This window comes from Trichosurus vulpecula, chromosome 3 (assembly GCF_011100635.1).
Source record: "Trichosurus vulpecula isolate mTriVul1 chromosome 3, mTriVul1.pri, whole genome shotgun sequence".
Lineage (NCBI taxonomy): Eukaryota > Metazoa > Chordata > Mammalia > Diprotodontia > Phalangeridae > Trichosurus > Trichosurus vulpecula.
The window spans coordinates 163922106-163935296 of NC_050575.1; the positions used below are offsets into that span (position 1 = coordinate 163922106).

At 44.5% G+C, this 13191-nt stretch overlaps 1 protein-coding gene across 1 annotated transcript in view; it reads left to right on the forward strand.

Annotated features, from left to right (window-relative positions):
- The window catches only part of NCS1 (neuronal calcium sensor 1), a 96659-nt gene that overhangs the window by 55462 nt on the left and 28006 nt on the right, over positions 1-13191 (forward strand). The window contains exon 2 of the mRNA XM_036751508.1: positions 7810-7834. Coding sequence (XP_036607403.1) covers positions 7810-7834 — 25 coding nt within the window. The remainder of the gene's footprint in view (positions 1-7809; positions 7835-13191) is intronic.

Here is a 13191-nt window from a genome sequence, read left to right on the forward strand (position 1 = left end):
AGTTGCCATGGGGAATGAGATGGAGAAGCAGTTACAGAGGAGAAAAAGGATTGCCTTGCTGCAGTGAGGGCTCATTTAAGATTGGATGACAAATTCATAGTGGAGCTATTCAGCATAGTTTTGTGACTTTCTCTAGCTTCATTCAGCAGTATGGGAGTAGGAGTAGAGGAGATAGATAAAGAGAATAATATCCAGGGTTGGGGTTTGGCATGGAGGAAGGAATAAGAACATCTGGGGCAGAGGATGGTATAGAGATGGTTCACCAAAGCATCAAGATTGGGAAGGGAGGAGATTGTAGTCTGAGCAGGGTGATAACCAAGGAAAGAACTGAGGGGTGGAGGAATTAGAAATCATAGTAAGGAAGAATGCTAGGTTCAAGAAGAATAAGGCGCAGGGATAAGAAATGATGATAACATTAAGGAAGTTCAGAATTCTTGATCATAGAGGTGGAACACTTATGAGTAATGGCAGGATCAAGTGTATGATTATCTTTGTGTTTAAATACACTGAGGTGGAGAGGAGGAGTAGGTCATGGAAATTGACTTGATTGAGGAACTGGGAGTGTATTGTGTTTGAGGAAAGAGGAACATATGTGTTGAAGTCTTCTAGGTAAGAAAAGAGAAATGAAAGTGGAGAGGAAGGCTGTCATACAGGTTCTAAGTAAGTTCACTGAGAAAAGAGAGAATATGCTTAGAATAGGTAAGTAACAGCCACCAGGGTCTGGATTAGGAGATGGAGAGATTGCTGAATGGTGGTGGTACAGGGGGAGTCTAGAAGTGACAATGGGGAGCAAGGAACATTCTGATTCCTCTCTAGGACCAATATGGTGTGTGTGGGTAGGATATGAGAAAAGGTACATCCAGTGCTTACTGGGGAAAGGATAATTAGGGATGCAGGTGTAATTCAGGGGGAGCCAGGCCTTGGTAAGGGACAGAAGATGGAAGAAGCATTAGAAGAGGACCTTCTGAAATGGAGAGGATTTGTAGATTGTAGAGAGGGCATTCCAGAGAACATGGCGGAGGAGGCAGGCAGGGTAGGAATGGAACATTCTGCAAATGGGACCAAGGTGGATGGAAATAAAAGAATAGGCAGCATGAATCGGACAGTGGGTTTTTCTCTTAGTCTAGGATCCACTATCAAAGGGATCGACAAATTAAGGGAGTAATTTGTCACTGGGCTGACTCACCATTATACCTAAGGAATTGGACATCTTTTTTTTTTAATAGCATCTCTGTCACTTCCCAACCATTCCCCCAACCCTGAAAATACTTCCCTTGCAACAAAGAAGAACAGGCAAGTAAAGCAAATCAACACATTAGTTATGTCTGATCATTCATGATAATAATAACATTTGTGTAGTGCTTACTATGTGCCGGGCACAGTGCTAATAAATGCTCTACAATTCTTGTCTCATTTACTCCTTATAATGACCATGAGAAATAGGTGCTGTTACTATTCTCATTTTACAAATGAGGAAACTGAGGCAAACAGCTGGTAAGTGACTTGCCCAGGGTCACACAGACAGTGTTTGAAGTTGAATTAAAATTCAGGTCTTCCTGACTCCAGGCCCAAATCTCTCTCCATGGTGCCACCTAGCTGCCCTTAATGCATGCTGCCTTCTGCCCCCAACACCTGTCCACTGACCAGAAGGAGGAATGCTTCACCAGGGATCCTTGAGTTCCCTGAAGCTAGGATTAATCACTCTGTTGATCAGAATTCTGATGTCTGTTAGCTTATATGATTATGGTCATTATATACTTTGTCTTTCTGGTTATCCTCAGTGCTTTCTTCCCTGAAGGGGGTAAGGACTAGAGAAGGCATTAGTACTGGCCTCCTTGACTGATTGCTGACCTGGTCCTGCTGTCTCCAGTCTGAGCCTCAGCAGGATTTTTGATTCTGGTTACATAGTCCCTTTAATAGTTTCCAATACGGTTAGCCCAAACAGCCGATGTAATAGTCAAGTCAGGGAGCCTCTGTTAGTGAGAAGTTTATGAGAGTACTCCCCTTTAAAAACACATTTTCATGGATTTTTTTTGTTTTTCCAACACCTACATTTCTTCCGTACTCTCCTTTCTATTACATAATAGAATGACGAAAGGGGGGGGGGGGAACAGTTCAGTAAAACTAAACAACATATCAAAAAAATGTGATATTCTATGTGGCATTCCATGCCCATAACTTCGCATCTATGCAGAGAATGGGGGAAGGAGAACTTCTCTTGGGAGGTCTCTTGACATGACATAGGTTGACATTAAAGGATGATCCAGACCAGATGGATGCAAAAGGGGAGGCTGGGGATGAAAACCAGATAAATCAGCGGATGGGTATTATTACGGAAAGTAACTCCAGTTCCTCCCTTCCCTCCCACCCTGAACCACAACCACATTGCTTTAGCTGGTGAAGCCCCTTTTCAGTTTATCTGCCACTCTGGACTTTAGGGCTGGGGAGCAGAGAAGATAAGGGACAAGAGAAGTAAGAGAATGGAAGTTCAGTGCCCATGTCATGGTGGTTTGAATCTGTTTAGAAATGGAGAAACAATCCCCGGAGGACTGAAAGCAGTAAAATGTGGGTTCAGTTCAAAGTACATTAGAATGTCTTAGGTCAGTAGTTTAGAAAATACACAGCTTCAACTTTAGTTTCAAAAGTCATCTATGTTTGTCAGAAAAAAAAATCCCTAAATCTGATTGGCTAACCAAATTGTGACATGTCCTATTGTTGCTGACTCCTCATGACCCCATTTGGGGTTTTCTGGGCAAAGATACCGGGGTGGTTTGCCATTTCCTTCTCTGGCTCATTTTGCAGATAAGGCAAACAGGGTTAAAGGACTCGCCTCAGGTCTTCCTGATTCCAGGCTAGGTGCTCCATTCATTGTGCCACCTAGCTGTCCTGTGATGGGCTATTACTGTGCTGTGAAAAAATGAAGAATTCAGGGAAATACGAGAAGAGTTACGGACTGATGTAAAATGAAGCGCGGAAAACCAAGAGAACAGTCTACACAGAGGCCTCCACCGTGTAACCTGGAAGAAAAAATGACTCAAACTGAACTCTGTGTATTTATAACTATGAGGTTTGAACCTGAAGTAGAGTTGAGAAAATGCATCTTCCTCACTCCCTTCTTTTTAGAACTAGAGGACTATGGGTGTGGAGCATTGTATGTACTATCAGATGCATCGATGTGGGGTTAGTTTTACAGAAATGCCTTTTCCCCCTTCCCTTTTTATCCTGTGTTACAAGGGTAGGGATGGGGATATATTTGGAAATGAAAGGGATATGAAAACAAAAAATAGCAATAAAGACAAAAATTTTTAGATCTCCAAAACAAAAATATTTGTTTTAATTCTTAGTTGAGTAAAGAATTTACCCTTTGGGCACCATCCATGGTTAACATGGAATGGGGGTGGGGGAGGAAATACCCAATCGAAGCTTTAGGTTCAGGGCTTTGTGTTCCTGGAATTGAAGCTTTCAGTGGAAGAGCCAGGGAGTTGATGCCTCTTCCTGCTTTTTCCTACCAACCTTAAACTCTAAAGGAGGGCGGGCAGGACTGGTTTTAGGGTAGGTTGTTGGGGATGGGGAATGCAAAAGCCTGGCTGTCTCCTGGTCTCCCTCGCCTTTTATTCTCCTCTTAGGTGATATAGTAGAAAGAGCTCAAACCTTTGAAATCAGAAAAGCAACGCTCAAGTCCTGGCCTGCCACTTATACCTGTGAAACCTTTAATAAACCACTTGACAACTTGGGGGTTCAGTCTGCTTATCTGTAATACAAGGGGCAGCCTGCAGGTGTAGTGGATCGAGCACCTGGCCTGAATTCAGGAAGACCTGAGTTCCAATCTGGTCTGTGACACTTAACAGCTGTGTGACTCTGAGCAAGTCACTTAATCCTGTTTGCCTCAGTTTCCTCATCTGTAAAACAGAACTGGAGGAAAAAAAACTGCAGACCACTCTAGTATCTTTTCCAAGAAAACCCCAAATGGGGTCAGGAAGAGTCAGACACAACTAAAACTGCTGAACAAGAATTTGTGAAACAAAGGAACTAGATTTGATGTCTAAGATCCCTTTATCTTGACACAAACACACACCCCTTTTTGCTTGATTGGGAATTTTTAGTGAAAGAAGTTGAGATTTTCTGTGGTACAGTCTGACCCCTTCAGGATTCCTGGGAACTCACTGGTTAACAGCAGAATCTCTAGTTCAGGCCAAGGCTTAGTGGAGATGCAGAAATATTGAATATTAAGACTAGAAGGGGCCTCAGAACAAAGAATGTTAGAGCTTAGAGACCCTCTAGTCCCAATAGCCTCTTTTTATATATCAGGAAACCAAGGTGCAGAGCGTCATCCAAGGTCATACAACGGCTTAGAACTAGAACCCAGTTTTTCTGATTCCCTATCCAGAATTTTTTCCCTTACATCCTGTCTCCTCTTTGAATGGGATTTGAGGAGACAGGGAGCAAATGTGTGTTTGTAGCTCTATGGGTTCATACATCATCTGTGGGATCATAGATTTAGCACTGGAAGGTACCTTAGGATCAAGCCCATGCCTCTCATTTTACAGATGAGACAATTGAAGCACAGACAGGTTTAGTGACGTGTCTAGGGTCATGAAGTTATTAAGTATCTAAGGTTGAATTTGAATAGAAATCTTCCTAACTCCAAACCCAGACTGGATTTAGTAACTTCTTTAGGCCTTCTAGCTCTTCATCTTGATCAGACTGGCTAACCCCTATATCTCAGGGCAGTGTTTAAATGTAGCACAAGTGTCCGTGTCTGGTCTAGGGAGCGGAGAGAATACTGAGATTTCATCTGCACCTGGTCTGAGTCAGAGTACTCATGGGGGGAGTAATGTAGACCCTGACACTGTTTGAGCTCTAAGAATCATATCCTTCCTCTTTCCAAATTTCTAGTTTCCCTGAGGACACACTCCCCAATTCTTAAGACTGCCCACCACATAGAAAATATTTCTAGCTGGTCACCATTTGTCAATTACTTACTATATGCAAAATCCTGTATAAAGGACCATAAGATTTTAGATTTAGAACTGAAAGTTTCCTTAAATGTCATCTAGTTGACCCCCACACACTTTTTACAGATGCTAAATGATTTGCTCAAGGTCACATGGGTTCAGCAGAATTCAGATTTGAATACAGGTCCTGTGACCAATGGTTTTTTTTTCTTTCACTATAACAGGCTGCCTCCCACAGCAGTTTGTTTTTTTACTACCATGATGAACTTAATTGTCATCTCCAATCCTAGTAGTAGTCTTAATAAATGCTTCTTGAATGAATTGATGAATGAGTAAAAGGCACAGTTCTTATCTTTGAGGAGGCCATGGAGCAAGAGCAGTGGTTGCAATCAGGCTGATCATCTGAGCAAAACTCTGTACCCCATCCAGAGTTGTTCCCAGTGCAGCTGCTCTTCTGGCCTCTGCCTAGTTGTGCCCCTTAGTTAGACAGCATTGTTAGAGACCCCCAGGTGGAAAGTTTGTCTAATCAGCCTTTGCCCCTTTGGGAAATGGGGATAGATAGTTTCTATGCTCTCCCTCACCTTTGCCTCTTGGCTTTCTTTCAAGCCTCAGCTCAAATCCTGCGTTTTGTAGGAGGTCTTTCTTAGTCCTCCCACTACTAGTGCCTTCCCTTTATGGTTATCTCTCAATTACCTTATGTATCTTGTATGTCCAGTTTTTTGCATGCTGTCTCCCCTATTTCAATGTGAGCTGCTTGAGGGCTGGGGCTGTTTCCTTGCTTCTCTCTTTGTCTCTCTTTCTCTGCCTCTCTCCCCCCTCTCTCCCTCCCTCCTTCCCTCTCTCCTTTTCTCTTTGACTTGGCAGAGTGCCCAGCACATCCTAGGCACTTAATAGATGTTCATCAGCTGACTTAAATGAGTGTTGAGGTGAGCCGGTTCTCTGTTTCAGCTGATATTAATGTTGGAGAGGGCTCCCTGCATGGGTTTTTCCTTTGACTGCTGTCAGATACATCTGGACAGTGCTCGATTTAGGAGAAAGCTTCTCTAGTCATTAATAATAACTCAACACAAACAAGCCATGGTAGTTACTTAAGAAAAGGCCTCCCTTGAACTCTGCCAAGCAGCATAACCATTCATCAACATGGAGGGCCTTGCCCCACTGAGGCCTCTGCTCTAGACCAAACAGTGGATTGAGTTATTCTTGGGCTGAGGTTGCTCAGGGAGGCCATGTGAGTCAGTACTGTCTGGGGTGGAAGACGGCATTTCCTATCCTGGGGGATGTGAAGTGTCTCTGAGGGCTCACTTCAGGGAGGCTTAGCTGTGACACATCTTGCTGCAGGGCAGGAGAGTCTGCCTTGGCCTCCATCCAAAGGGTTCAAGTACCAGGAAGACTTGATTAGAATGCTACACCACTCATAGCAATGCCAGGCTCTCAGTTCTTTGACAGAATAGGCCATGTCTTATGGTCTTTGATTCCTCCACAACAGATTAAATCAGTACTTGGCTGTGGATTGATTGGCCCATGGCCTGGGCAGGGAGGCTAAGACAAGTAGGAATTAGAGCCCTGCCGAGGCTCTAAGAGGCCAATTCTTGGAGCTTGGTGACCAGAGGCTATGGAATCCCTGTAGGAGAGGGACAATTGAGGCTTAAGAAGTCTATGGAATTTTTGTAGGGAATGATAGGGCAGGCTCCCAGCACTGGGTGCTTTGCTTGAAGAAAGTAACATGAGAGGATGCATCTTCATAACCAATGCAAAAGCATTCTTAGAGTAGGAGAAGAATCACAGTTGATCAAAAAGCACTGATTAAAACCCTGCTCTGTGGCAGGCACTGCATTAGGTGTTGGGGGACAAAAGCGAAACAGTTCTTGGCATAGAGGAACATATAGTCTCTCCATATACATATATATATGCACATACCTATACATACATGTATGGATATACAGCAGATACCTACAAAGGTAAATTCACAATGGATAGAAGGTAGTTTTGGAGGAAGAGCACTAGCTCTGAGAGTCCAGGAAAGACTTCTTATAGACTGTGGCACTTGAGCTGATCCTTGAAGGATATTAGGGATGCTAAGAGGCAGAAGTGAGGAAGGACGGCATTCTAGGTATGAGAGACAACCAGTGCAAAGTCCTGGAGGGAGGACCTACAATGCCAAACATGAGAACTACAAGGATAGTTTGGTTTGCATTGTAGAAAGGATAGAAAGGGGAGTTAGGTACAGTGGGGCTGGGAAGATGGGGTAGGGCCAGGCTGTGAAGAGCTTTAAATGCTTTATATTTGATCTGTATGATCTATTTCACATATATGTCTATATTTGATATGCATGCATATATTATGTAACAACAAAAATTTGCCATTTTTATATTTGATCCTAGAAATAATAGGGAGCCACTGGAGTTAACTGATGACTGAGTTAAGGGAGTAACATGATTAGATCTGGGCTTTGGGAAAATGACAGGTAGGTCTTCAGGGCTTGGATGCTTTTCTCTTTGAATTCTGTGGACAGCTTTCTGTAGCAAGGTGGAATGGGAATATTATCACAGGAGTTCTATAGTTCTGAGTTCTAATCCCTACTCTTGGACTAACTTACTCTATAACTCTGGATAAATCGCTTCTGCTTGGAATAATGGATTCCCCACCTACAAAATGAAGACATTGAACTAAATGGTCTCTATTGTCCCTTCCAGCTCTAACATTTTGAATTAATTTCGTGTGTTTTTTATCCCATGCCCCTCCTCTCCTACAGTGTAGTGAATTTGTACTTCTGATAGTGCTTGGCACATAGTAGGTGCTTAATAAATACTTATTGATAGATTGATTGCTAAAACTTCTTTCTTTTCTTTTGCAGTTACTGAGAAGGAAGTCCAGCAGTGGTGAGTACCTGTCTTCTAATTTCTTATACCTTCCAGATTCTCCTTTAGGAGAGAGAGGGGCTAATATTTGCTGAAACAGTCTTCTATAGAGCAGAGGAGCAGAAAGAGTGTGGGTGTTGGATACCGTTATGTGTGTGTATATATATATGTATATATGTATATATATTATATATATGTATAATATATATATACATATAATTTCAAGGTTTCCCCTGTCTCATACCCTTGGCCCTTTAAGACAAGTTCATACTGGTATCGATTTGCCTGGTCTGAGGCATTTTGGACCAATTGATTCCATGTGTTAATGGGAGCTGAATTTTGATTTAAATGGAGCTGGGTTTTAGCAAATACCTTCTCTGTTCCTTTTAACCAGGACTTTGCACACAGTAGGTACTCTTATTTTCATACTCCTCCCTCTATCATATTGTTATGCATATTGTTGACACTTAATAAATGTTCGTTTTATTCTCTATTATACCTCTCACGTCTTTGCCTTTGTAGAGGCCATCTCTCATGTCTGCAGTCCTCTCTCCCCTCTTCTGTCTCTTGGAATCTTTAGTTCCCATCAGGCCTCAGTTCAAGTGCTACCTTCTAAGGGATGGTTTTCTGGAATTCTACCTCCCTCTTGTGAGGGCTCTGTCTACTCCCTTGACATTACTTTGTATTTTTATTTTGCATACAACTTGTATTTACTTATCTGGGTACACTTTAACTCCCTTCAGTAGACTCTAAAATCCTTGAGGGCAGGGACTGACCCTCTTTCTTTTTTTAGTTTTTGTATTTGTAGTGCCTAGGGTAGCAGTTGGCATTTGGTAGGCACTTAGGAGTGCTTACTGAATCGAATTGTTTATGGACCATTTCCAAGTATTTTGTCCAAGGTCACCTGGACCTCTCTTTCCCAAATGTGGTTCCAGACTTGGGTCCTGCTTGTAGTTGGCTTCCATGTTTGTTCACAGCTATGTTTTTGGTGGAGCAGCAGAAAGCTCTGGCTTTCCCCATCCCCAACCTGCTGGAGTTGTCTGGGCTTTAAAGAAAAGGCAGAGAATTGTCTCTCACAGAGCAACGGATTATAAATGGGGACGTGTAGGTCCATCAGAGTGGGGGACTGGAGGCATGAAGAATGGAGGCCTGTTTCTAGGCTGGGCTAGGGGAGGGATATTGAAATGTGTGAGTACTCCTGGTCTATCCTGGTAACTTCTCCAGGCAAAGGAACTGCAGGATGTGGCATAGGGCAGTCTGCTGCTGGAAGGAACCAGGTGTATTTGGGAGGTAGGGGTTGGGGTGAATGCAGAGACCTGAGGCCTTTGACTCTGGAATCCAGAGTAGATTTTCAGTGATTACTATACCCACATCCTGTATCTTAGCATCTCCATCCCCCTGGAATGCTGGGGGCAGACCAAGCCATCCACTGGCTGATGATTGCCCACAGTAAGCTTCCTCTCCTGAACTCCTTCTTATGCACTCTATTCATGTGGCATTTACCTCATACTCACTTATGACAGCTTACATTATACTGAACATTTATCTCCCATAATCTCCTGGAGGGCAGGGCCTATGTCTCTTGTTTCTCTTTATTCTCCCTGCGTAATCCAGGACCTAATCTAAGTTCTTAGACCATATGAGTACTCAGCCAATGTTTGTTAAATGAATGGGGAAAAATTACTTTCCTCCTATTAACACATGGAATCAATTGGTCCAAAATGTATAAAAGTTACAGAGATTACAGAATATTTCTTACACCTCTGGATTTAAGCCCTGTTGCTCGCTAGAGAAACTGAGCTTCTATAATCAAGGCTTCTCCAGGGGTAGGTGAGACGTTCCCTTGGGTGCTGGGTCAAAGAGGGCAAGTCCTTAACAATATGACACTGGAGAAGGATTTACAGGGTCTGCCTTCTCACATTCAGGTTTAACGGAGGAAATGAAGGGCAGAAGAGAATGGGAAAAGAAGAGATCTGTGTGTGTGTTGGGGGTGTGTGTGTGACAGGGAAGTGGTGTGCCGGGGTTGCCCTGGTCCATTTCCTAGGTAGGGATGAGGACAGCCCTGAAGATCCAAGGCCACGGGAGTCCTGGTAGGCCCAGGCTGGGCAGTGCTCAAGGGAGATACAGGACCTGAATCCAGATGAGCAGAAATGTCTTTTCTTCCCCCCTGAGCTGTGACTCTGCAGCTCTGAGCCTCTGCCTGGTTGGCTGCTCATCCGTGTGCAGAGCACAGCCTTGATTCCTGCAAGCCCTACCAGCTGAGAGAGATATTCCCCATCTTCGCCTCCTCCAGGGGCAGGATGGGGAGGAAGAAGGGGTACAGATAGATAGGGTGCAGGGCTCCCTGCAGCTTGGAGTTCACTTCATGGATACAGGGTATTTCTGAGAAATTGTTGTGGTCAGTTGTAGGAGAGGAAACCACCCCAACCCCCAGTGTCCTTGCTCCTTCTTTCTCCTCCCTTAGGGTCTACAATGCCTCTTCTCCCTATAGGTGAGGAGGCAAGGTGGTATACAGGATTAAGTGCTACATTTGGAGACAGGAGGAACAGAGTTCAAATCCAGCCCGATTAGTTGTGTGACCCCTGAGGAAATCACTTTTTCCCTCTGAGCCTCAGTTTCTTCATATGTAACATTTACCGAGCTATTGTGGGGAATGGAATGGGATTTTATATGTCTGCCTATCTATCTATCTATCTATCTATCTATCTATCTATCTATCTATCACTTCACAAACCTTAAAGGGCTATACAAATGCTAGCTGTTTTTATTATTATAGGCGATTCCAGTGGTCCTAATTGGACTTTGATAGAATACTAGAAGTGCTTTTCTAGGTCTCTCTGTCTCTCTCTCTGTCTCTCTCTGTCTCTCTGTCTCTCTCTCGCTCTCTCTCTCACACACACACACACACACACACACACACACACACACACACACTTCATTTTACAGAGTTCATTTACATTTCCTGAGGCTTAGAGATGGGGTGTGACTTGTCCAATGTCACACACAGCCAGTTAGTGTCTAGAGTTCAGGGTTTCTGTGTGTTCTTTGTACTGCTTATGCTCTAGGATCTGGGGAGGAGGAGTGAGGCCAGAGAGTGGAACAGTGTGCTTTCTCTTCTTTTTTGGGTATGCTTCTGGCTACCCTTGAGTACTGAGTCCCAAGGATGCCTTGGTTTCCCTTTCCTTCCCTTCCCTCAGCAGAGATGCTCTAGAAGCTACTTATCTTCTCCCCATGCCCATGTCCATGAGTCATAGGTTTGGGAACCTGATATGAAAAAGTCTTAAGTCTGTCCCCCCATCCTCCCTCCCACCCTGGCCAGACCTAGGAGCTCAGGGCCTAACAGATCCAGGAACAGGGATGTACAATCGCACCTACATCACTTCACTAAATTGGATCTGGCTACAAACATCTGAGTGGGGCTCCTGGGCAGTGTGGGTAGGATTAGCTCCATCAGTGAAGACTTTTCCTTCACAGGGAAAAAGAAAGGGCTGGAAGAACTAAGGAGTAGAGAGTGATGGAGTGTGTTTGGGTATGTAAACCATAGGCCAATTGAGGCAATAGGGAACCAGGGTTCTAGTCTTTGTTATTTGCCACTGACTTGCTGTGGTTTAGGACAAATCACCCTCTCTCCGGTTTCTTCCTCTATAAAACCAGAGGGTTGGACCATGCAACCTCTAGGGTACCTTTCAGCTCTCTGATCTTTGGTTCCGTAATTCTGGGGTCCAGAAGCCCTCACTCTCACCTGCTCCACTCCCCAATGAGCTCTTTAGTACTGATGTTCCTTCTGCCACTAGTCAAAACTTACCCATCCTATACCTTGAGGCTGACCACTTTGCTTTAGGGTTAGTGACTGGTAACTACTTGGATAAACTAATCTTCATAGAGAATTTTAATGGCCACTAAGGAGTTAGTGTCACCCTTATGGGAAACAGATTTGCATTTTAACTGGAGCCTTCTGGGGACAATAGCTTATCTTAACCCAACAAATGGTAGGGGTTTCAGGCACTGTCAGAAGCTGGTCAGGAAAAGAATATAAAGTAAAACAGTGAGAGACTTAAGAGATCATCTAGTCTAAACTCCTTATTTTGCAGATGAGCAGACTGAGGCCAAGAGAGGTGGAATGCTTTGTTCATTGCCACACAAATAAGCACCGGAGAGGCGAGTCTTTTGACTGCCAATCCCGTTCTGTTTTCAGCATGCCATACCTCACTGCCGCTCCTGGGGGCAGGTGAGACTGTCACCATCGCTCAAGTACCACTGAGGGGGTGGTTGCCTAGATGTAGTAGGAGCCCAGCTTGCTGCTCAGCCATGTGCAGGCATAGAGAGTACAACTCCCCCCTACCCCACTCCTTCCCCAACCCCCCTCACGTTCTCATGTACCAGCTCAGTTCCCCACCCCCAAGGGGTTTCTGGGAAAATGAAGCTGGCAGCTGGGGAGGGGTGTAGATTCCAGAGACAGTGCCAAAGCCTCCAACAGGGATCTAGCCCAGGTGGTGGGTGGGAAAGAATACTTCCAAGCATGTACGCTCCCCTGCACTCTAGGCTCCCCTGTGGAGATGTATTTGCTTGTGTGTGTGGGGGGGGTATTAAGGGTGGGGGTCTTGGGAAAGGGTAGGCAGGGTAGATGTCCAAAGTGGCAGGTGCATATTTTCTTCTGGACATTGTCCCTTAGCTGCTTAAAAATTCCTTGGCCTGATCTAAGATTCCTCTAGAGGGAATTGAGGGCAGTGAGGGCCAACCCGTCTTTCCCACCTGACTTCACAAGATGGGGAGGGTGAGGAATGCATTATTACCAGGGGAAAAGCTGGGAGCTCTTTAGGGGCAGCCTTCCCCTCCTTTCTCCTTTCCCCCTTGCTGGTGTTTGATTTCCTTCTCTCCTGGATCTCCCACAAGAATAGAAACAGAAATTTCAGAAAACAATTTGTCTTCTCCCGCTGTTCTGTTTCCTCTTAATGGCCCCTTCCAGCTTCTCATGTGGCTGTTATTATTACCGGTGTGCCCACTTAAGCCTGCTCGGTGATCATCAGGAGGGTGGGTGGAGTGGGCTAGTGTGAAATGAGGAGGACCAGGACCAGGACCAGGAGTTCTTCTTTGTCAGTGTTCTTTCAAGCACCCAAAGCATTCAGGATACTTGGCTTCAGCTGCCCAAGTTCAGGCCTTGTTCTCCTGTTGTGTAGGTGGGAGAAACTGAGGCCCAGAGGATTTGAGCCACTTGCCCAACATCTTGGAGGGAATCAGAAGTGGTGGTTAATGGAAACTAGAATTCCTGATCTGCTTTTCCCTCTCTCACTCCTCCCCTCCCCCCAAGCTCTTTCCACAAATATCTTTCCTCTGTCATAATTTCAATCTTTGTGCTAAAAATGTCCCTTGGATCATTC